Consider the following 25,958-nt stretch of genomic DNA (forward strand, 5'->3'; position numbering starts at 1 on the left):
ATGTCAACTCATATCTCAGTGAACTCGAAATAAAAGACACTACAGAGTCTACCATTTCCTCAAATTTTGAAGAATGTTCACAGTGTAGTTGAAAATATAATGTCTATCAATGAAAAAGGTTAAAATAACGAAAAGTGATTGATCTCAAAACGATCCACAAACAAATCTGTGAACAGGGAATAAAAAAGGAACCCCTAGAAATTACAGAAGTTGGATCAAGTGCCAAAGAGGAGTAATCAGTAACAGCATGTTAGTTTTTTTTCTACATGTTGGTAGAAAGCATAGTTCAGAAAATAATAATAGCTACTGTTCTTATTTTGTAATTTCAATATCACTTGTTTAATGAAATAAACAGAAAAATATTCATACAAATGAAAGTGTATTTAGTAGCTTGATAAGTAAAAAATGTATTCTTTTAACTTTTTTCTTATTTACTAAGAGAACACAACAATTCTAGATCGCTTTCTTTCAAGGCATGAAGAAAATGGCTTTGGCTATTCTTAAATTCTTTTTATGTAAATTGTCACAGGCGTCAACATGAAAAAAAATAAAACAAAATGTACCGAGGTCCTAAAAAAAAACTTAAGTTCCTTCTTTACTGCACAAAAAGAAGTTATTTGACACATTGTCGATATAGGTAGACTTGGTATACTGTATTTTCTGGTTTTAGGTTATGTATTTGTGTGTGTGTGTGTGTGTGTGTGTGTGTGTGTGTGTGTGTGTGTGTGTGTATATATATATATATATATATATATATATATATATATATATATATATATATATATATATATATATATATATATATATATATATATATATATATATATATATATATATATATATATATATATATATATATAAAATTATATAAGAAATTATATTTAGCTATTTATCTCTATGGTATTCATACTCAAAATACAAGACATATTTTTCCTACAAGAATTACTGGATAACGGCAAATCTTTTTTTAACAAAGATGGCATATTTGTTTTTAATTTTTCAAATTTTGAAAAGAAATATTTCACCTACAATGAATGTTTTATTTTATGTAGCATAAATGAACTTGTGAAAAAAATATTCAAGGGAAGTCAGGCAAATAAAAGTGAAAGTTTGTATTTTTGAGGGAAAAAATCAGTTAAGTCTATATAAAACAAAAACGAAACTAAAGCAGAAATTCACACGTTTTTCTTTTACCACGAAAAAGTCTTAAATCATTGATGACGGAATTTCCGGTGTGTCTTACATTTACTTAATGAGTTTCCACAGCAGTTCTAAGACTGACTCTTACAAATCATGTGACCTTCGGTTTTAAACTCAACATTCAGAATAATAACATATGATATAGTCAAATACTTTCTGATGCAGAGAAATGACATTTTCTTTATTTTAGATTTTAGTTCACATTACATTTTACTGCCTTAACATCACTTGATAGATAATTAATGCTAAGCATATTTCAGAAAAATGTTAATTGAAACAATTCTATTAAGAAAACAAATGTTTTCACAGTTACATAATAAATTAATTTTATCAAATTTACTTCGCGAAAAAAAAAATATCAGAAGTTGTATTTTATTATCAGAAATACAATTAGGGTATACATTGTATTCTTGATTGATATATTAATTTTGTTCAGTCTCTCATTACTAAACCAGCTGCTAAATGAATAGTATTCACCTTCCACAAAATGTCTTTTTTTCAAACATAAAATAAAACAATCATGTTTTATTCCTGCTTGTTGTATAATGTATTGGAAAGATAAGATGGAACACCAAAGTGAGTCAATATATCATCAGCGGCCTCCAGCGAACTCTCCCCCCAACCGTTATGTATCCCTCCCCAGTACCCATGGACTATGAAAATATTGTCTTGGGGAAATGGCTTTGTCAGATAGTTTTTAATGTATGATTTTGACCCTGGTTTCCATGAAACCCATCCTCCATTAAAGGGATACTTGTCCCAAACAAACATCATACCATCCACAGGGACAGGAATACATCCGTAGTCTATTTTGTAAACATTCGAAATCTGACTATGTACATGTCTTAAAACCTCGTCCGTTACTCGAGTATCATCATTCCTTTTACTAATGACCCTTCCTCTTCTTTGAAGATGACTCCAGAAGGCTACATCGTCTAGGTCAGTATAGGACACAAGCAAAACTGCCTTATCATTGCGAGATATCCCCCAGTGGAAAGACTGCCTGTACGGTAGATCTGACTGAATGAAAGTGAAATTGAAGCGCTCTTCAAGCCACCAAGGGTATTCGTACACGAGGAAAATCTTTGACGTTGGTACATCAATCACAGAATTAAGTGCCAATTGGAAAGTATTATTGTTCGATTTTGGCATTTGAATCCGCTGAATAGGTACCTTGGGTAGCGCTAGAATTACATTACGTGTCAAAACTGTGAAGTATTTCTTTGTGGGAATAGTTTGGCCATTGATAGTTCTTGTTCTTCTAAATCTCAGTCGGTAGAGATCTCTTCTTATTCTTGATATTTTTATAAGCTGACTGTTTTGATGATACTGGTGCCTACAACAAGAATTAAACACTTCTATAATAATAAAGATAAGAGAGTGTAAGATATAATAAATGTATATTTACTTGTCAAGATTTGGATTTATTGTATCTTTTTTATTGGCAATGCATGGTTATTAAATCGGTATTTCTCCTAAGAATTTTGAATAGTTTTATTAAATGAATAGTTAATCTGAACAAAAAAAATTACTGCAAATTAAGAATTAACGTCTGTGTATATTTATTTCGTATCATATGTAATAATTTCATGAATAGTATAAATAATGTTCTAAAAGATTCACTGAATCTTAAACTTATTTGATGCAGTGCAAAAACAAAACAGACCTATCGGTTGGCTTTGTTTGTCTTTCCTCGTGCATCAATAAATTTATTTTGCTGTTTGAGACAGGACTGTTTTCGCTGGTTTTAATAGAGTGCAAGCTAAAGTCACACTAATAATGTGAACGGTATATGTTAAAATACTGTACGTCTACATAAATGGGCGTATTCAAAATTTAGCGCAATCACTGGGTATTGAGTTGTTGGCGAAATCATGAATTAGGAGACTATACATTTCCTTGCAGTATATTGTATTTATAAATGATTTCTTAGCGGTATTCATGAATTAGCGCATCGTTGTCTGCGCCAAAGCTGCATAATTAAATATGAAGATCGCTTTTTTTAAGTACAGGTACAGTAGTGAATGCATCCATTAATTTTGACTTTTACCCTGCTTCCTGGTTCCTGATATTGTAAATGCTATATAAAGCATATTCCATTATCTTTTTCACTCATATATAGTGGAATTTAATGTTTCCTATACGTTTGTAGATGGTTAGCATAAGTTATAATTCTTCTGTTTAAATTGTCAGTTACAAATAAACTGAACGAATATTTGATTTAATTTGATTTGATATTATATGTTTTCTGAATACATGTCTTTGTCACCATCACCGTATGTCATGTGTTTTTTTAAAAAAACATTTTCACTTGGGCTTTATTCTTTCGGCATAAAAATTTCTCTTGCACGATTTTTTTAAGATACCTTCTCGGGTTCCGTGATAAGAATTGCCTCAGAAATCCTAATGGGTATGAACTCATTCCTGTGGGAACAAAGACAGTCCTGGGAAGTCCTGGATAGATCGTGTTCTTTTCAAATTCCTGTCGTGAATTTGGGAATCGCTTAATATTTTGGTCATCCTCACTGAAAAATTTATTGAACAAATTGTAGTCAATTCTAAAGTTTTATGTCTCGTTGCTTATTCCAGCTTTTTGTAAGACTTTTTAAAAGTGTAAATATTTTTATAATGCTTAGCTTAGGATTTTGAAAACTTGTCATTGTGCTCATATTTTCCCCATCTGTTAACCACGCAACTTAAACCTAACATCGCCTCTTAAATCGTACGATTCATAATTTAGGACCCAAAGTTCGTTATACGTTCTTTAGTTAAAATGCACATTCGTATTTTACACTGGGTTATTGCTCTTTTGCTTTTGTCGTTGTCTTTCAAACATACAAAGGTTTATGCCAAATAGACACAGGGTATACGCTATTCCGATTCAAAATAAATAGGACACGATCCTACGTTTATCTACAGAAATTGTTGCTACAAAACTTGAATAAACATAACAAAAATTATATATTTACAAACCTCTGGAAATATAACGATACCATATCTCTGATAGTGAAAGCAGTAATACTTTTTAATACGGATTTTGAATCAGACCCGTTCGAGAATGTGAAGTAATCAGATAGTGTGCTGAAAGGTAGAATAAGAAGCACACATCAATTTCTTTTTCTATTACTTACGTTTGTATCTGTACATTTAATTTCCAAACTTCTATTTATTACATTAAGAGTCAGTAATTTAGTTCAAATATAATTTTTTTTTAATTATTAATTCACATTAATTTTATCAATGATAAAACTCTGAAAGAAAAAAGAAAAAGAAGTGTATATGTCTTAGAATGACATATTCCTGTATGTGAAATCAGGAACGAATATAATATTTAAGGTATTGGTTAAATGTCATAAATAGAATACGATTTCAAATATAAGATTAGTGACCTAGATATTTTTACAAAGAATGTTTATGAATATAATGTCTTTACAAAATACATTTCAGTGCGTCCCGGGATCCGCCCTGTTTCCTCAACAAAACGTACAAATGTTAATCCTAATTCTCTCCCGGATTTCCTCATCCTCACGTGTTCTGCAGGTCTGATCCGCATGGCGCCAAAATCAACGGGAAGGTCAGGGGCATCTGGAAAAGTTCTCGTATACATCCTGCCTCCGACACGATTAGAGTATTCATAAATGCCAATACGGAGGCCTTTGTTTCTTAACCTCCATCCTGTGTAGGTACCCCCAATACCAGCCCCGATAATGGTAATATCCTCCACGTAACCACCTTTAAAAGGAACAAAAACAATTATTTCCAAACGAAAACCAGCACAAAATGTTAGGCTATGTTTCTTTCTGAGCGTTGTTATTTCTTTAGAATAGTGATCAACGTTGCTTAAGACATCGGGCATCCGGTAAACGTGGGCCTCCCTTAAGACTAAGGAAAATGCCGTGTGTATATTATACTGGATACATTCATGAAAACTAATATATAAATGGTGACATTCCAGCCCCAACGTTCCTCCTTTTCAGTATATGAGTAATGGATTTGGAAAAATGTTTCTGGACTAGATTTAAACACATACCCATCCTTTACTTTGAAAATAATGGAATCCATCAACACATCTATTTAAAAAACCAATTCTGTTCTTAAATTATTCTTTAGGTCAAAGAAGTTTGCAGGACATAATGATTAATAGATGTTTTGAATGTTATGTGTGCTCAAAGAAATTTTAACATAAAAATGATTTGGGATTTGTATTGTTTGAAGTTTTTTTCTTAGATTGATCACTGTTCGTTATCTTCACCTTCTTCATTTATTAGTTTTAGCCTCAAATTCTTTATTTAAACCAAGTAGGTATAAGGATCGAGATTTACAATGAAATTTATAGAATTTCATTTCTTAATATTTACATTTCCAATGACTTTGTCCGAGATAAAATTACAAACTGTAAAAATACTTTATTTCTACATAGATCTACTGGTTCATCGAGAGGCGCGGTAAAAAAAAATCACGTGCGGGGCGGGACAAATAGAGACAGAAGCGGGACTATTAGCACGGGAATTTGCAGAATCAGGAGCATGTAAATATAAGGAATAACTGTTAGATTTTTTGGATTCATGACGATGATCAATCGATTGGCTTGCGTGATAATTTTATGCATAAACGCCTTTGGCGTTTATGCAAATTATCACGCAAGCCACTCGATTGATCACATCATGAATCCAAAAAATTTGACAGTTATTCCTTAAATTAATTGACTGCCGTCATGAGAAAAGGGCCCTTATCTTTTGACGTCACAATGCACAGAAAACGACGTCAAAGTCGAGTTATTGTAAACACGGAAGTAAATTTTATCGACTGCGTTTCGTGTACAAGAAATAATATTGGATTTCCACGTTTAACCAAAAAAATATCAAATTATATGAAATTTGACGCGGAAATTTTTAATAAAAAGAATGATTACTATTTAGTACATGCATTTATTAATAGTTTTGTCTGTGTATTTATTTTGTCAACTTGATATCACAAAATCTAAACATTAATCTAAACGCGACATTGAGCACGTTGTTAGGTTCAGCAATTTATAGCGATTTCTATATATTATGCATGGCTAAAGATACTGTATATTTGTTTTCTGAGCAATTTGCAAATGCTTAAATTTGACTCGTATTAAGTATTCTTAGTATTAAAAGGTATTCTACATAAATGTACGTGTATATATTTTTTTCAGAGAGAGAGAGAGAGAGATCAATGCACATATAACGTTACGCTTTCTTTATAAGCGCTCCTTTATCTGTAAAACACATTGTAAAATGTATTAAGCCATTTCGATTTTAATCCATAGTTAATCACATTTATATGCACAACTAGACCAGCTCAGAGTCTAGCTTCGATTTCGAAATGGGGGGGGGGGGGAGAGAGAGAGAGATAATTGACAAGCATCAAAAGAAAAATCCGCATAAAAAGGAAACCGTTAAAAGTTCAAGCTAAAAAAAAGAGAACCTATCTTCGTTTGGATATAGATACTGGTAACATGGGAGATTGGAACCTAAGCAACTACAAAATGGGGGGGGGGGGGGAATCGATAAATAATTCTATACTCAATTAACAGGAAAGGAATATGTTTAGGGGAAGAAACGAAGGAGGGTGTGCAACGGAATTTTTGCTCAAAAAAATTGAAATAATCAAATAAGTACACACAAAAAAATTATAGTCTCTGATAATAAATGCTTTTGTACCAATTTTCTTAAACTGTTCAGCTTAAAATAGAACTTTTACCAAAAACATTACACTCAATGCTGAAGAAAATAACAATTATATCGACAGTAATATTATGCTTGAAAATATGTATGAAACAGAACAAGCAATAGATTAGGGTGTAAAGAAAGTATGAATTTCTGATAAATGTTGATATGGCGACATCTTTTGAGAATAAATCACTGATAGAAGAAAATGTGGTTATGGATGTCATATTCTGATGTTAAGAAAATGTTCAAAATCATCAACAACATTAACATCAATCGTAAAAAAAAAAGAAAAAAAAAAGAAAGAAACCAAAGACTATCAAGAAATTTACATTATGGGGAAAATGAAAAATAAAAGCACCGGTAATATTTCAGTCGGAAAAAAGATGATTCATGCAAAAATTTGATGACCATGAAATATGCAAGGAAGCTTTTTTTTTGGGGGGGGGGGTGTTTTGTTTTGTTTTTTGTTATTTTACTGAGGATTGAATTCATGTATGTAATGATTTAGTCATGTTTCGTATTGAAATCTTTGAGGTCGAGTCTCAAATCTGATATATCTCGATTCCCCGGATATCTCGACATATTCTTAAAGTTCTGTTGATGCCGGTGTGGGATACTGAAGTTTATACCTGTATATAAGACTTTAATAAAAATGATTAAACAAACACACTCACAACTTTCTGCCTTTAAAGAAAAAAAAATGATTATATTCCAGTCGTGTGGTAACAGGCAAAAATACAAGTCATGTTCTTTAATTTCGAAATTCCGAAAAAGTGATATTTTTTTAAATAACTTGGGCAAATGGCTTGCCTGTTTTACCTTTAGCTTCCACAATAAAAACAGATGTATACATGTACGTAGTCGCCTATGAAGAGTCAAGTTAGAGCGGTGGAGTTTCAAACATTCAAGGAGATATTGTTTACCTGCATCGCCTCATTACAAAAAAGTATAAACATGTGTATTGGACGTATTATTTAATTATTGCTTAAGACATATAAGTACATTTCATCGCATCGAAATATGAAAATCTAATATAGATGTCAGGTTATAGCTGATGTCACGGAGGAAGAGTATGATCTTAATTGCGTAAGTCTCGCAGAAATTCAGTATCAATTTCAAATAGATTTCGTCAAAATTGTAATGCAACTGTATTTCATTTCGCTCAGAAAAGTCCAGCTCCGTAAAGTGTGCATATATAAAAAGATCCAAGAGCAGTATGTACAACCCTTTCTTTTATTAAGAACTTTCCGTAAAATTTGAGTTGGAAGCCTGACAATCGTCGTAAAGATTAACGTGAAATAACATGAGTGATTAATATCTGACGAGATTTTATCAATTCCAGAAATCCAGAAAGGTAATTATTTCAGATCGAGTGCAATGCTTTAAGGAATTGAAATGTTGAGCTTTAATAAGCTTAAATCTGACACGTGACTGCCGGTTATATTTCTGTGTCCAGCAGGTAAGAATTAGTATCTGGCAATATGATCGCAAATGCCAATTCATTTCGACATTAGGAATCATTTTTACAGAAACCAATTCTCATGTTTTCTTTTTGAGATTACAGTAGCGGCCCTTTTAAGAAATGATGTACATGTACGATTGTTGTGGCCAAGTGATACAGCAGTATTTAGCGTAGAGAGCACAGGTGGCTCAAAATAAATAAATCAATCAATCACTTAAAAGAAAAAATAAAGTACAGAAGCATTTATAACCACTTTTGATAAAGTTGATTTAATTGGGAAAAAATATAAGATGTTGACAAAAACATTCAGTCTTCGTGTATACGGAATAAAATTTTCTAAGACCTTTAGCTTTGACATCATTGTGTGCCTCTTTTTTTATGTTTCAACTCAATAACTAAGACAGGCAAAGAAATTGTAAGAACAATTGAAATTTATTAAAAAGAAAACTTTTTTGCTAAGTTTTAAAAAAATTAAATAAAAAAAAATGTTTGGAAGTAGAAAACAGATTTTTTTTTCTTTGATTTATGATTTTTATAAACGGAATAGATTTTTATTAAAAACAATTTTACACACATCATGGCATTTCTGAATTATTTCCCATTAGCATTCATCGGTGATACAAAAAATATATGGGGTGATATTATCCCCTCATATCAAAGAAAATAGTAATGCGCGCGTGCGTGTGTGTGTATGTGCTGGGGGGAGGGGTGAGTTAATATGCGTGCTTATAACCAAAAGTTATATTTTTTTTATATCGGGATCGATGTGCTCTTTAGCGAGGGTGTCCCGCTTTGTGTGCGGTGCCTTTGTTTTGATTGGATCTCTCCTTTCTCTATGGGATATATGTGTGTTTTTGTTGTTGTTGTTAATGTTTTAATGTTACAAGTGCTTTATATTTTATAAATTGGGCTAGAGCATTCAATGTAAAAAGAATAACTTGCGTGAAAATAAACCGTCCCTAGATCCTGTTTTAATTAGACACACCTCTCCCCTCCTTTTACTAAATTACTGGATCTGCCGCTAAAACAGTATGAACTAAGGTGACTTGCCCTAGGAAAGATTCCATACTAGTAGATTGGAAGAAGAATTAAATCAAATAATTTTCAAGTTTTTATGTGTCCAAACGATTAAGGTTATTTATTTTAACTAATTTTAAGAATGTTTGGAAACTCAGTTTGACGCATGCGACGTTATTACGTTTTCAATGAGTAACGTCAACGTTATTTCGAAGCGCCTTACTAAAATGCTCATAGAATACTGAAAAAAATGAGATATATTCAAAAGTTACGTATATTTGTATTCAGAAGTCAGGCTATCAAAATTTACCAAAAAGTCAATTTGTGAAATTTTGACCTTAAGGGCCCTTTTCTCATGACGGCAGTCAATTTTTTTTGGGGGGGAGGGGGGGGGGGTAATTTCGACCATATTTCAAGCTCAGAAATTTGGGCCTGTAGTATGCATATTTCAATAGATCTATTGTTATTCGATGATCTGTGACTTTTAATTTTATATATGATAAGTATGAAAGTAGATTTAGACTGTTGCCATATTTAATTTTGGTTTGGAAATATCTGTAGAAAAAAGGCATTATGAACGTTTTTAAACGTTTCTCTTTTCCGAGAGTCATGCGTGGCTTATGTTGCAATATTGAGCAAAATGTTGTACATATGGAAAAGAAGCGTGCTGTCCCTAACATTCAAATCATAGTAACCCTCTTGAGTTGAAACTTTAATTTTTATTGAACACATAGGATCAAATTTATTGGTGGTCCTGGAACTTTATTTGCCTCGTAACAAACCAACTCCCTGTTGAAATAAAATTCGAATGGGTATATTGATTATATGAGAAACACACACCCTCACACGCACAGAGAGAGAGAGAAAGAGAGAGAGAGACACATATTTACTTGGTGGATCCACAGTTTCTTCCACATCTTTTTCTGCAATTCTTCTTCTTTTTGACATTGAATATTCCAGTAGGAGAAAGATCTGAAGAATTCATCAAAAACATTAATGAAAATCAAATTGTTACGAACAGGTATTCACAACTGGATATAAATTAATTTTTTTTGCTTCCGGATTAACGTCGAGCATTATTCTTAATCAGTTTACATTTAGAATATTTTTTTTTCTTTCGGGGATAAGATATTGTTTTCAAACCAAGTAAGGAAGTTTGGTTTCCCATCCAAGAAATAGAACTACATACACCCTAAAGGTCAACAGAAGATTTTTTTTAATTAGCTTTAAGATAATATACTTGTTTGTTTGTACGTTGTTTAACGTCCCTCTCGAGAACTTTTCACTCATATGGAATATCCAACGGTAATATATGCCGGTGGAGGGCAAATCTTAACCTATGCTCGGAACTCAGGGTCATTGAGCAGTGAGGGATCTTTTTCGTGCCAACACCTACTGTGACACGGGACCTTGGTTTATACAGTCTCATCCGAAGGACTGGTCTCCACGTCCCACAGTGGATTCGAACACGCGACGTTAAGACAATATGTCTTAAGGAGAAACTGAACAGTGTATTTCTAGGGACACAGGTTCAGGCAATGCGAAAACAGTATTCTACATGCTTGTTTTCTTTTGTCTGTCATGCCTTTTGTACCAGAGCTTTCTGATCATAATGGAATATAATTGGTTAAGGAAGACAACATGATTCATGAAGGACAAAAATGGTTAGTGATGATTGTTAAAAAAGACAGAATGATTGGTGATAAATAGTTTTGTTTGTTGTTGTTTAGCGTCCCTCTCGAGAATTTTTCACTCATATGGAGACGCCATCACTTGCCGGTGGAGGGCTGCAAATTTTGACCTATACTTGACACTCGGGGCCATTGAGCAGTGAGGGATCGTTTTCAGTAAGCACCTACTGCGACACGGGACCTCGGTTGATACGGTCTCATCCGAAGAACCGGTTTCCAAGTCCCGCAATGGGATTCAAACCCATGACGTAAGAATTTGATGAATCGTAAAAAACAAAAATGATTGGAGCTGTATGTTAAAAAAAATGATTAGTGAAGAAGGACAACATGATTAACAATGAATGGTAAAAAGGAAAGCAATGTTTGTTAATGATTGTTTAAGGGTTAAACGATTTTAGAAGTTGTTTTTGGTGAAGAAAGACAAAAGTGATCAGGAACGAATGTGAAGAAGCACAGAAATGATTTGTGATGAATGGCGAAGAAAGAAAAAATGATTGGTGATGATAGGAGAGTGTAACATTTGACAGTTTGCAAAGTTAGAGCTGATTGTGAACAAATCTTCTGCTCACTTTAGAGTAAAGCGCTAAGAGCTTAGAGAAGCATATGACAGAACAACAGAAGCGTTTGCGTAAAAATGTTGTGTAAATAATCAGCTTTCGAAAATAGACCTTGAGTATAGCATAAATAATAGCTAATAAACAAACTTAAAAATAAATGCTGAATTATAGCATAAATTAAACCTTAAAAAATTCTTACAAAAAATTCCAGTTTGTTTCCATATCTATGTTAAATGAAGGAAAAATCTGAAAAGTTTTGAATGATGGCTAACTGTAAGATTGACATTCTAACGAAGAGATATAATGTAAAGGATTAAAATAACGAACAGTGATCGATCTTATAGATACAGTTTAAAAAATGAATAGTGAACAGGACAAAAATGCGGACCTCTGAAAATACCAAAGGCCTAGGTGAAGCAAGCATCTCCAGACAACCAGTCACACCCACAGTGAGCACTGTGTTTTGATCAGATAGACAGAGTTCTCTGTATCAAATTAGTCAAATAATATCAATGTCCTAAAGAATGGACTCGAAACATGTCAGACAAAATCCAAGGCGATAGACTGTGTTTACAAACAAGGTCTTTTTATCAAGTTGAAGTTTTAGGAAATTGCTAAAAAATGTACATTTTCATTCTTTTTCGAGTAAGCAATTACAGATTTCCCAACCGATTACCAACATTCAGACCGGTAATCGTTTAAACGTGTTACCAACGTCACGACTGGTAATCGGTTAAACGGTAACATATTGCCATTCCTAGAAAAACATACTTTTGATCGTCAATGATTTTTCATTTATTTATTCTAGAAGTAGAATGTTTTACCATCACCTTAAATGGGATGCGTTAAAATTGGATTTAAAGTAAATATATATATATATATAGAGAGAGAGAGAGAGAGAGTCTTTTGAAGAAAAAATATTTTAAGTATACAGTTTACTTGCAATTAAGCTGCTGTAGAGATGAATAAGCATGTCCCTTCCCCTTGAGAACATTTGATGAAAAGCCACGCTCACGATGGAATGGTTGACGTATAAGTTTATAATTTGATACAAGTTGTTTATAAGTGATAGGTCCTATCTTTCGATTTTGAAACATCTGTTTATTAGATATGGCTTAAAATAGCAGTGCAAGATTTCAAAATTACACTTAGAACACTAACAACAGATGTGATATCTGTACAACATGAAATTCACAGGAATAGAAATAGTCTTTTTGTAAACTTGGCCTTTTATTACTTTTAATTTTATTGATTACAGTATCCTTATTACAGTTAGGAATGTCTATAGGAAAACTTCGTCAAATTCTTGCAAGTCAGAACCTACTGTGAAATCACTTATCTTCGTGGTGGTTTAATTTTCGCTGCTTTCGTGGTATGCAGAGACCCATGAATTCATGTCCTCCGTGATTTTTATAAAAAGCAAATTGTGTGATCGTTGTACCCTATCCCTCCCTCTCAACCTTAAAAAAGCACAGAAACACAGTCGACAAAAATCAACAAAAATACTTCATATACATTGGGACTACGTTTATGTTTGGATCTTTATTCAAATTCAGCTGTTTATTTTCGAGGGCTGCTAAGAGGAGACACCCCCCTTCTCTTGGGCGTTTGTTATCTTAAATCTCACGAGGTCTACATTTAAAATATTACGAGGGTCATAAGTGAATATCGTTTTTGAACAAAAATGGTCCATCTTTTTATGAGATTAAAAAAATAAGAAGGTGCACACAACAACACTTCATTTTTATAATTAAAACTTCTGTATGTACAAATTGATAAGTTCTTCTATAAAGACATTCATATATACTTTTATAAACACACACACGCACACCAAAACACATGAATGAAAAAGGTGAAAATAATAAACAGTGAATGTTCTTTAAAAAAAAAATACTACAAATCTGTGAACAGGGCATAAAACCCGAACCCCCGGAAATTCCAGAGTGACATCATGTGCAAGTGTGAAAGAAGCATCCCCTTATCGACCGCCCACACCCGCCATGAGCCCTTGTATTGATCAGGTAGACGGAATATTCCGTGGTCAAATTTAGTATTTAAAAAAAACTAACAATTGGTATGAAATATGTCGATAAAAGTTCTACCCAGTGACAGGTTATATTTGTTAGCAAGGTCATCATAACAACCATAAAATTTATGAAACACTAACTTCAAACGAGGTTGTTGAGATCCATGTAACATCAATTCACATTAAGAGAGAAATCGTAGATTTTTTGTTTCTGATCAAATTTTATACTTGATTTCAAGTTAACTGGTCCGGAAAAGTGTCTCCATCCATTCCTTTCCGACCAATATTCCTCCAACTTTTTATTATCACACATCGGACGTGTTTCTTTTTCTTTTCTTTTTTTTTTAATCGAATATGGGTTCTCAAGAATACAAAAATTCCCAGACACCAATATGCTCACTATAATTGATCACAAGTAGCCTTTCAAAGAATTTTCCTTTCAGAACAGAATCTTTTGCCAGATGAATTTGAAGCGTAACTGCTTTTCAAGCCGATTTACACCTTGCGTCAAAATCTACGACGAAGATTAAGTGCAATATTTATATTCGATAATATTTGATTGTACGTCTCAAATGTATATATAAGTAATAAATAACAAGTTTAAAAACTTCCTTCTGCCTTCACAGAATTTGATCACGTGACCGACCGACTTCATTTCCTATTGAAGTTTTTAAACTTGTTATTTTATTTCTTAAATGTTCAGAATTTCCTTTTTCAATATCAGTATTTGTTAAATATTAGTGAAATGTATGAACGATGTCCAAAATGTTGCTTAAATTTTTCACTTGACATTTGACTTTAAAAAAATTAAAGCAAAGTCGACTCTGACATTTTATCTGTGTTCGCTTCAAAAGTATGACCCGATATCTAACTTAAGAATATAATAAAATGCATAAATATGCTAAGGATATAGGGTAACAAAAAATACGGTCCGAATTGGAGAAATTTTCCTGTTGCCTAGCAACCTTTAAAAGTCAATATTTGCAGAAAGAAATGGCATCAGCTAATGTGGAAAAGTATAGTGCCATTTTATGAGTATTTTCAGAATATTTTTTTTTTTCATTTCAACATTCATTGTTGTAAAATTTTACGAAGAAAATTGAATGTCTTTATAGCCATGCAATATGATCTTTAAGAAAATAAAAATTCCCAAAATTGAGTAGGCATTATACCTAGTAGCTATTCACGCTTTTAAAAATGTCAAACAAATGATTTCGGCAACATTTAGAGTATTTATTTTTAAAAAGGGGACTGATATATGTGTACTTTTCGTCTGGCTGGGTGAATTTAGAGAAACACTCATGAAAAAGTCATTGATGAAATTGTCAAGTATTATAATACTCTATTTCAAGTACACTTGGGATATTTGAATTACACAGATTGCAAGTTGTTTATCTTTCTTACTGAATATTTATTTTTGCTTGAAAAAAAAAAAACACGCATTGAAATTCAAGGGACCATATATTCGCAGAAGAAACATTCATTACACGTGTTATACACTGTTCATGAATGTTGCAAGATAAATATGCTACTTTCCCACCATGAAATGAAGCATGAATAAATTTGTCTGACATAATTCCAAACTACAAATGTAATTAAACTGTGACAAGTAACACTCTTGATTTAGTCCAACTATTTCTATGATACGGCAAGAAAAATTACTGTGAAATCTGTTATTTTCTTGGGGTCAAATTTACTAGTTCGAGGAAAATATTAGTTTCTCTGTATTTGACTTCGTGTTTTAAGAACCATGATACTGAAGTGTGATGTTCTTACGCTTCGTGGAGGACATGAATTCTTACGACTCTTTATACCGTAAGAAAATTAAATTAAATACCCAGAAGTATTAATTTAAATTTTAAATGTTGTTTTAAGGACAGCTGAAATCTGTTCAAGCATTATAACAAAATGAAACTTTGTTATTACCAGAAGATAAGTAATAATAATAATAAGATTGAAAAAGGTGACGATAATGAACAGTGATGGATCTGATTAAAAAAAACTGCAAACAATACAAATCTGTGAACAGGGCATACACAGACCTCTGAAAATTCCAGAGCTGGGATCAGGTGCCCAGGAGGAGTATGCATTCCCTGCTGACCGGTCACACCCGCCGTGAACCCTATGTATTGATGGAGTAGACGGAACATTCCGTAGTCGAACTGAGTACAAAAACAAAGACCTAGAGTCGCGGAGTAAGGAGTTGATCCTTACGTCGCGGGTTCGAATCCCACTGTGGGACGTGGAGACCGGTACTTCGGATGAGACCGCATAAACCGAGGTCCCGTGTCGCAGTAGGTGCTGGCACGAAAAAGATCCCTTACTGCTCAATGCCCCTGAGTGCCGAGCATAGGTAAAAATTTACAGCTCTCCACCGGCAAGTGGCAGCCTCTCAAAATGGATGGAAAATTCTCGAGAGGGACGTTAAACAACAAACAAACAAACAAACAACCATAGAATTTTTGAAATGCTGACTTTAAATGAGGTTGTTGAAATCCCTGTAACATCAACTTTTGTGTAAGTAGTCTGCCTCGGTTTAAAAATTGATCGTACTCAGAGCATGCTCTTGAGGAGCGAATAAGTTGGAGACATGAACATCATATGCATGTGATAGCGAAATGTTATTAAATAAGTAAGGAAAGTTGACGATGCAAAAGCTGAAGTCATCTTGTTTGTCATATAATTTAGTTGTTAGTTGGCCTTTATCGTTTATAGTCAATAAATAATGAAACAGATGTGGCAGACTCTGTGATGTGTTTTATTTCAGTATATTAAGGTAAAATATGAATGGAAATAACTATTGTTAATTGATAAAACGTCGCTAATATATCTGAATGTCGAATTGAAGGCCACGGCAAGTGTTTTCTTCTTCTCATGTGCAAGTTCTCATTATAACAAGATAGGACCTCGCAATAAAGAAAAAATCACTATGTAATGAGAAAAGATCTCTTTAAAACAACGGAAGATTGCGTAAAAGCGAGAAAAGATCCCGTTATGATATAGTATTATGTTTTTATCTATTTGTAGATATATGTATTTTAGTTGTTTAATAATGTTTTTGCTGTTATTTAGTCGAAAAATTTAAACTAGACATAAGTAGAGTTTTTCTCTTTATAAAAAGATTCTGCCTCCTTATTACGGGATATATTTTTCGTAATAAGGAGACATTTTCTTATTTAATCTTTCCGTGGAATAAAAAGGAACTTTTTTCTTGTTATCTAAGCAACAACTATCTAGTGTTTTGGTTTTACGATGTAATCAATCAGTTTGTTCACCCTGAAGGCGTTAACGAGAAGGCAGTTTTGTCGCGTGATGAGCAAATGGCTTTATGAAGATCCTAATTTGTAGTTTCATGGCGGACAAAGACATTCGAAAGTGGAAATGTAAATATTTTTTCTTATATCAACGATCTTTTCTCGTAATGACATGATTATTTCTCACTATAGTATGATAATCCTTTATTTAATTAAAAATTAATTAACAGGGTTTTTCTCGTATAAACAAGATCCATTCCTTTAAATCTCCGTAATTTTGATATGTGTTAAGCTATTGCTATTGCTTTTTAAATTGAGTCTGTAATATCTACTTACTGTTTAGGAACCTTTGTATGCACTATAAGCTCAAAAGAATTAATATTAATATACCACAATTCAAAGAATAATTTATAATATAATATGCATGATAAAACATAAGCAGAATTTGTTGTACATAATCAGCATAACATCTAAAAATCATCTTTTAATTTTCATGCACTTTATTGATCCATGAAATTTAAATGTAAAAACAATTATATTATAGACTTTTCACAACGTTGATGTACAAATAAGGGAGAAAATATGATATTTAACACAATTTAAGTCTGTTAAGATTTTTCCAATATTTATGTGGATACATTTGCAGTCTTTATAAAATTGATTTTATGGAGAAAAAAAGAGAACAATTATTCGTTAAATTGGCAGAGCGATAACTAAAATCGTTTAAAAAGTGAAAACAATCATACTCAACTACAACATATTGAATGTTCTGTTTATTACATTTTGTTTGATTTTTCCCTTTGCCTCTGTCTTTTTGTAACACAGAGTCATAGGCTGACATCATAGTTTAGCATAGTAGAGATTGAAAACATTGTAATACATGGATTTCAATAGCATATTTGAAGAAACTTTTGCAGTTACAGTCTCTGCAAAAAGGTTTATTCACTCTATTTTATAACAGGTCAGGGAGAATTCAGGAGAGTTTTGCCGTTTTTCTGATATTCTGTCACACTGTGATAGAATATCACTTTGATATCCTTTCACATTGTGACAAAATATCACTTTCATTCAATAAATAAAATACAGTATTTTGCTGTTGAAAATGTAATAAAAACCACTTATTTATCGATCGATTTAGACCATAAAAAATAAGAAATATAAGGAATCCGAGAACTTTTATATAGGTGATTGATTGTGTGACAACCTTTTGTGATGAACATTTTGAAATACTAACTGTTAGATGGTTTTAAAAGAATTAACACGTTGCTTGACTGGTCAAGCATTGATAGTGCCCCATTGTTACTACCAAGCTGACCCAGAACACATATGTGTTTTATTAGCTGCTTATTCATATATATTTTAGTAAATTAAACAATGTTTGATTTATGGTAATAAACACCTTAAAGATACATCTAAATAAAAATCCCATTATATGGCTTAAAACAAAATATAATAGCTTCAGAATATATCAACTTAGTTAAGCCCGGTATTACTCATCTGTAACTCACATAAATTTGTAACTGAGTTGATAAAGACTTACATTTGGCATTTTAGTGCTATATCTATTTCAGATTCACAAACATACATTTTTATATAGAAGATATGGCTATTACCACATTCATTGAAAATAATTAATGAATGCAGTTTTATGCATATATTTCATACCATTGTAATCAGAAAGTATTAATGATTACTTGTATCTTTTTCATGTTTTTAGAGAAGTTGATTAAATCATTTCTATTCAGAAAAACGAATTATTACTGATTACTCATGATTACACGGCAAGCTGTAACTGATTAAAGTTGATTATCATTACCTGATTGCGAAAACTAGTGTTGATACAGACATGGTAAAGTGTAAGGAACTTTATTTTCTACCATGTTTACTCAGGCCATCTTAAACAAGAGGCCAAGGGGCCACATTGCTCACCTGAGCACTTTGGCTAGGGAAAAGCAGAAATCAGTTCAGTCTTGAAAAGTTTAAATATAAAAGGGGGGTATGATTTGAACTTACTTGAATGTACATTTACTAAGGATGCTTTTGAATAAATATGACATAAAATGGCTGTTGCTGATTTTTCCTATGTATTCCTATGTAAAACTTTGATCCCCCAATCGTGGCCCCACCCTACCCCCAGGGGTCATGATTTGAACAAACTTGAATCTACACTACCCTGAGGATGCTTGCATATAGATATGACCAATCATAGCTTTGCTGTTCTTGAGAAGAAGATTTTTAAAGGTTTTTTGCGATGTGTTCCTATGTAATACTTTGATCGCCCAATCGTGGCTCCACGCTACCTCCCGGGGTCAAGATTTGAACAAACATGAATCTACACTACCTGAGGATGCTTGCAAATAAATATGACCAGTCATAGCTTTGGTGTTCTTGAGAAGATTTTAAAAGATTTTTCCTATGTATTCCTATGTAAAACATTGATCACCGATTGTGGCCCCACGCTACCCCGGGGGTCATGATTTGAACAAAATTGAATCTACACTACTTGTGGATGCTTTCATATAGATATGACCAATCATGGCTTTGCTGTTCTTAAGAGAAGATTTTTAAAGATTTTTTTCCCTGTGTTTCTATGTAAAACTTTGATCGCCCATTGTGGGTGCATCTTACCCCCGGGGGTCATGATTTGAACAAATTTGAATCAACACTACCTGAGGATGCTTGCATATAAATATGACCAATAACGGCTTTGCTGTTCTTGAGAAGAAGATTTTGAAAGATTTGTCCTATGTATTCCTATGTAAAACATTGATCACCCATTGTGGCCCCACCCTACCCCTGGGGGTCATGAAGTGAACAAACTTGAATCTACACTACCTCACAATTATTCCACATAAGTTTCATATTTTCAAGCACAGTGGTTCTTGAGAAGATTTTTAAATGATGCCATTAATTTTTCACAAATTCGATAATTATCTCCCCTTGGAAGAAGGCAAGGCACTTCATTTGAACAAAATTGAATCCCCTTCACCCAAGGACACTTTGTGCCAAGTTTAGTTGAAATTGGCCCAGTAGTTCTGGAGAAGAAGATGAAATTGTGAAAAGTTCACAACAAGAACGACGACGACACACAAATGATAAATTTTGCTCAGAAAAGCTGACTTGAGTCTTTGGCTCAAGTGAGCTGAAAAAAATGTTTGGTAGCCCTCTCCCGACCGAAAAAAAAATGTCCCAACTCAAAACTTTTTATCTTCCGGGAAGCAATTCTGGAAAATAGCTTCTGAAAATTCAGCATTAAAATTCGAAATTTTAGTCTTGATACTTTAATAAGTTGACTGTTTGGATGATACCTGTGCCTGTAACAAGAATGTGTTGAACAATTAATGAACTGAAGATCAGCATAAACGAAAGAAAAGAGTATTTAGCTGTCTTGTTTGAAATTTATTTTATTTAAATCCTCTGGTTAAACTAATCAATATTTTCATTAGTATGTTACATATAACAAATAGCTTATTTCAGTTTAAAAAAAATTCTTTTTCTCATGTAGGTAAAGAGTTTCATTCAAATGTTGTTTTACTTTTTTGTCAAATAGAACAGCAAATCCAACCTATAGAGTGACAATGTCACTTTCTTTTTATAGTTTGAAACATGAAGTTTTATCAAGCTGTTGAAATTGCATCTGTTTGGGATTATTTTTTTTTACATTAAGTATGGTAAATTCTGTAGGCTCTTCGGTGATTTGATTATCTTTCCCACTAACACTAAATTTGAATGGAACATATCAAATATGGCCTTAAACATCGTATACTAGTCAAATCTTAGCTTGTCATGGACTTCTGTTTATTATGCAAATCAGCTACATTACTTAGAACGAATACCAATATTTCATAAAATGTAGATTATCCAACCAGCTTCGTTGGAAATAAAGCGGGTTTTTTTTTCATTTTTTTTTCTATGCATGAACAATCCATTTTCTACAAAACTTTAACTTTATAGATACCTTCTGGGGTTCCGTGATAGGTATTGCCTCAGAGATCCTGTGGGATATGAACCCATTCCTGTAGGGACAGAGACGACCCTTGGTAATTCAGTGGAAATCGTGTTCTCTTCGAATCCTGTTCGTGTTCTGGGAAATCGTATAATGCTTTGTTCATCATCACCAAGACCAAATTTTAACAAACTGTTGTCAAATATATAATTGTATGCCTCATTGCTTATTCCAGTTTTTCGGAAGACTTCTTTGTAGCTGTAAATAATTTTATAATGTGTTGGTTAGAGGCATTATGACACTTTTAAAAAAAAAAAATAAATTGTGCTCAACAGACATGATGTTCAGCAGGCTTGAGGTAATGCTAAATGTAATGGTAAAGCATTGCAATGCGTTACTTCAACTCGAAGTAATGCTAGTAATATTAATGCAAAAAGATTTGCATTACATGTAATGGTAATGTAATGAAATACTTTCTCAAATCCAGATTAATGCTGTCATAACATAGCATCACAAAGCATTATTTTGAATATACCTATTTTAAAAAAATGAAAATGGACATGGAAATAATTGGAATTAAATTTTTTTTCTTAAATAATAGAAATGAATAAAAAAGGTTAACCTATCTAAATAAACTCTCTGTATCTATTCAAATACATTTTTTTTATTCTGCTGAAAGTACAATTTCCACACATTTAAATTCTCATACTTATTTTAATTCAGATTTAATTTCAAAGAATATTTTAAAGAGTTGTTTTTTTAACATCCTTTAAAAATAATACCGGTATGAGGCACACTAATTAATGTACAATGTAAACAGATAATTGTCACCTCTTGAATAGAGTGTTATCAAAAGTTAAATACACAATGCCTCTAAGGTTATGTAACAATTAAAACAATGCATTGTTTTAAGAAAAACTCCAAAACCCAGCCCCTTTCTTCTGACTGTGGTTATGAAACATTAATTGACCTGGTCTAGCTTGTAACCATGACAAATCCATTGCAATAAAAGGAATAGAAGACAGGCATTCTACTTTTAGGAGAGCAAATTATACATTCTGTCCAGCCTCTTTACAAGTTTGTCAGTGTTATCCAAATATTCTTTATATGTCTTATCAAGATTAGTTTTAGTTTTGGGGAGGAAGTAAATTGCCCCAAAAGCTAAATTGCTTTATTACATCAATAGTTACACAAAACGTGCATATTCTAGATGTACATGTTTTTTTATCTTACTGGCAATTGAAAAGTTCGATCTTCCTATGAATAGTAAATAGACTTGTATATTATTTACTGTGTAATAAATCCAAGTCTTGAAATTAAATTTGAATTATAATTCATCATGGTTAGTTTTGAAGGGGTGGCATGCATATTAATGAAAATAGTTGCAAAGTTTTGCATTTTTATTTTTGAAAACCTCCAAAAGTAAAGGTAATGCATTACTTTGCCAAAGTAATGGTAATGTAATGCATTACTTTACAATGTAATTCGGCCCAAGCCTGACATTCAGTGTTCTTTACCTGTAAACCTATATTCTTCTCATTTCTACACTGCATTATTTTTACCAGGTGAGAGAGCATGTAACTTATGCTTCTTCTTGAATTTTTTATATAGTCAGATTGATATCTCCAAATGGATTAATGTGTATTGGGTATATGACTTCTTAGTTCTTAATGTAACTCTTACGTCAATAAGGAGGAAAATTGTCATTCATTTCCCGATAATGTAATAATTTCAGATTTAAATATTGTATACGATTTCCTTCTCAAACAATTGACATACTGTACATTGTAGATATCCACCATGTTATTTAAAAAGAATAAGTGTATGAATATATTTATATAGATTCATGAAATTTAACGATTCTGCTTTGAAACAATTTTTTTTTCTATGCTGTATTGTTTTCTATCACATTCAGATTTCATTTCAACCATGAAATTCTTTCTTGTTTATTTTGCTTTAATCAACGGCTGCAGGTATTGCGGGAAAAAAAATAAGTGACTCGAGTAAGCTGGTCTTGGATTTTTTTTCTGCAATGGTTGCAACCATTCATCACAAATTACAAAGAAAGACATTTTATTGTGTATATTTATGTCTGTATAAAATCGTATAAAATAATGCTAAGTACTTAAAAATGAATTATTTATCTCTACGTCACGGTATGTTTCAATCATGGTAATCTCTCTTACAGGTGATCTAGAAAAACCTGTTCTTACTATTTGAAATTTAATTAAGGAAAGCTGTTTTAAAAAGAATAAGGAAGAAATATTCAGTGATAAAAAAAATAGGCTACTGCATCAGAGAAATAATGCATGGCAAGTTGATTTACAATATGATGCCTTTTTATATAATATAGCGATTCTGTATTTCAATATTTTTTATTACTCTATTAATATTCCAATTTAAGCATTATTTAATGTGATTTTATAATGAAATACTGATAGAAATGTCATCGTAAAAGGATTTCTTCCATGCATACACCTTGAAAAATTATATGTATAATCAGAGTATACTTAATTACAGACAAATTGTTTCTTAGCCCTTTTTGAAGTTTAATTATATATAAAATCTATGAGCATGTAAATACTAGGAAGTAGAGGCCTGACATGCTTATTTATGTACACTTTACAAAGAGGAACCATAATCTGTCATTATCTTTCCAACCGCAAAAAAAAATCATCCGAAGTGTTTCATGTTTACTACACATAGGACAAATGACATTTAAATTTTAAAGTATGGAAGTAAGAAATTTCAGAAGCAATAAAATAAGACCGAAGAAGTCTGTTTACGATGCTATTACCAGTTAGATTGACTTTTTTCCCTTAATACACTACCACTTGTCGCTTAAAAAGAGGTTTTAAGGTCAAGAGATCAAGAGATACCCAAACTCTTAGGACAATGGAGGGGGGTATATTAGTTTCTATATTTTTTTTTCATAAACTTCAATTTGTTTACGATAAGATTGTAGTAAATTAATATTTATATTTGCGGAATTTGTATTTTCATGTTTTGTATTCAGTGTCGATATCAATGTAAGATTTGGGGAGTATGAACAAATGAGGCTGGTTTGATAGGGAAACTTGATGATAAGTATGTGTTTTAGTATTAATAAAACTTATTTATTTTGTCTGTTTGTTGTTTAAAGTCCCTCTCGATTTTTCACTCATATGGAGACGCCACCACTTGCCGGTGGAGGGGCTATATTCGGCACTCAGGGCCATTGAGCAGTGAGGGATCTTTTTGTGCCAACAACTACTACGACACGGGACCTCGGTTTTTACAGTCTTATCCGAAGGACCGGTCTCCTGGTCCCACAGTGGGATTCGAACCTGCAAAGTAAGGATCAACTCCTTACACCGCGACTCTAGAGCAAACGCTCTATCCACTTCGCCACGCTGGCGACTAATAAAACTTATACAATCTTTCTTACAACTTCCTTTAATATTGTTTTGTATCCTTTGTCCTTAAAAACAGAAATCAAAAATGAGTGAAATATCATGAAACATGAATTGGGCCGATACAATATCAATGAAAAAAAGTTAATTATTTTATCTTTCAATAAAATCAGTTTTGTTGATTTTTGATTTTTTTTAATGAAAATAGAATAAATACAAAATGATAAACCTCTGGAAATATAAAGGTATTCCATCTCTAAGAGTGACGACAGTAAAACGTTCTGTATTTGGACCAGAGCCGTTGTAGTTTGTAAACCTTTCTGATAACGACCTAAATGTATTTAAAAAAAACAAACAAAAAACATCCATTGATTTATCTTCCTAATGTTTGAATATGTCCAAACATGTTTTAGAGAGATGAAAAGTCCGGAATTCAATTCAATTTATAATGTTTTACAATTATTAATTACACATGACACTTTCATCCGTTTGAACGTATCTTTTTATGTTTCCATATGCTCATCTACTTTTCAATCCATTATGAAAGAGATTTAAAGTCAACAACTCATCTCCTCATTAATGCTATTAAACATATATTAATACTAATGATTATAAATTCTGCTAGCATTAAAGTGCAATCAAAACCTCTTAAATCAATACTTGGCGTAGAAAAAAAATCTATTATAAATTGCATTATCACTTGGAATGTCTATTTTTTTAAAAAAAAAAAAAAAAAAAGCAACATGACAAATTTTTAATAATAAAATTCATACCTTTGTAGGTCAGAAGGATTTCTTCTCTCTGCTGGTCTGAGTTTATAGGGGGTTCTTGAAGTCCCTAGATCGGGGATTGACAGGTGGGTGTTTCTCAGATAAAGGCGGGTGCGTTCAGGAATGCGCCCAAATTCCTCAACAAAATGTACGAATCTTAATCCTAATTCTCTCCCGGCTTTTATCATCCTCAAGTGGCGAGCAGGCATCAGCCGCATTGCGCTAAACTCAACGGGAAGATCAGGGGCATCTGGAAAAGTTCTCGTATACATCCTGCCTCCGACACGATAAGAGTATTCATAAATACCAATCCGGAGTCCTTTGTTTTTTAACCTCCATCCTGTGTAGGTACCGCCAATACCGGCCCGATAATGGATATATCCTCCACGTAACCTCCTTAAAAAGCACAAAAAATGTTACGAAAAAAATTACCAAGAGTGTCAAAATATGACTTGGAACATCAAAAACGTTTCCTTTATTTAGATTTTTAGTTAAAAGTCCTGTTTTTTTTAAACTAACAATAATTAAGGCATTGTGTATTTTCAATGACCCCCCCCCCCCAAAAAAAAAGAATAACGTATATAATACGTGTAAACATGTAGTAAGGTAGTAAGGTCTTGTAGAGTAGGCTTTCCTCCCTAAAATCATTTCCCCCGGAAAACTGCCTCTAGAGTGGAATTTCCCCTCGGAAAATAGGCTCTAGAGTAGGATTTCCCCCACGGAAAATTGACTAGATAGAGTAGGATCCCCCCCCCCCACACACACACACACACGGAAATCCCACATCAGATTCAATTTTCCGGGGGGAAATCCTACTCTGCGTTGTAGTTATAGATTGCGATAACCCCCCGAGCCAATCCCCCAATAAATGTCATGGTGGTACTTATGTATGAGGGGGAGGGGGCGACACATTGTTACAAATGTCCCTTCTTCAAATGGCGACCAGT

At 32.7% G+C, this 25,958-nt stretch overlaps 1 protein-coding gene across 1 annotated transcript; it reads right to left on the bottom strand.

Moving 5' to 3' along the window:
- Nucleotides 1-1,682: 1,682 nt before the first annotated feature.
- LOC133193698 (achacin-like) lies at nucleotides 1,683-25,199 on the bottom strand. Its single transcript, XM_061329652.1, has 4 exons — nucleotides 25,015-25,199; nucleotides 24,471-24,572; nucleotides 20,862-21,107; nucleotides 1,683-2,338 (listed from the first exon to the last, which is right to left on the bottom strand). The coding sequence occupies exons 1-4, from the start codon at nucleotides 25,197-25,199 to the stop codon at nucleotides 1,726-1,728; spliced, it is 1,146 nt and encodes a 381-aa protein (XP_061185636.1). The 3' UTR covers nucleotides 1,683-1,725.
- Between the last annotated feature and the right edge of the window lie 759 nt (nucleotides 25,200-25,958).

This window comes from Saccostrea echinata, unplaced genomic scaffold, assembly GCF_033153115.1.
Source record: "Saccostrea echinata isolate AGI-Se365-2 ecotype Australia unplaced genomic scaffold, CSIRO_AGI_Sech_v1 ptg000028l, whole genome shotgun sequence".
Taxonomy (NCBI): Eukaryota; Metazoa; Mollusca; class Bivalvia; order Ostreida; family Ostreidae; genus Saccostrea; species Saccostrea echinata.

Coding starts and splice junctions, on each gene's coding strand:
- LOC133193698 (XM_061329652.1), bottom strand. CDS start 25,199: ATGATAAAAGCCGGGAGAGAATTAGGATTAAGATTCGTACATTTTGTT. Junction 24,573..25,014: donor AATCCTTCTGACCTACAAAG/GTATGAATTTTA, acceptor AAATACATTTAG/GTCGTTATCAGAAAGGTTTA. Junction 2,339..20,861: donor CTATCACGGAACCCCAGAAG/GTATCTATAAAG, acceptor GCCAAAATCGAA/CAATAATACTTTCCAATTGG.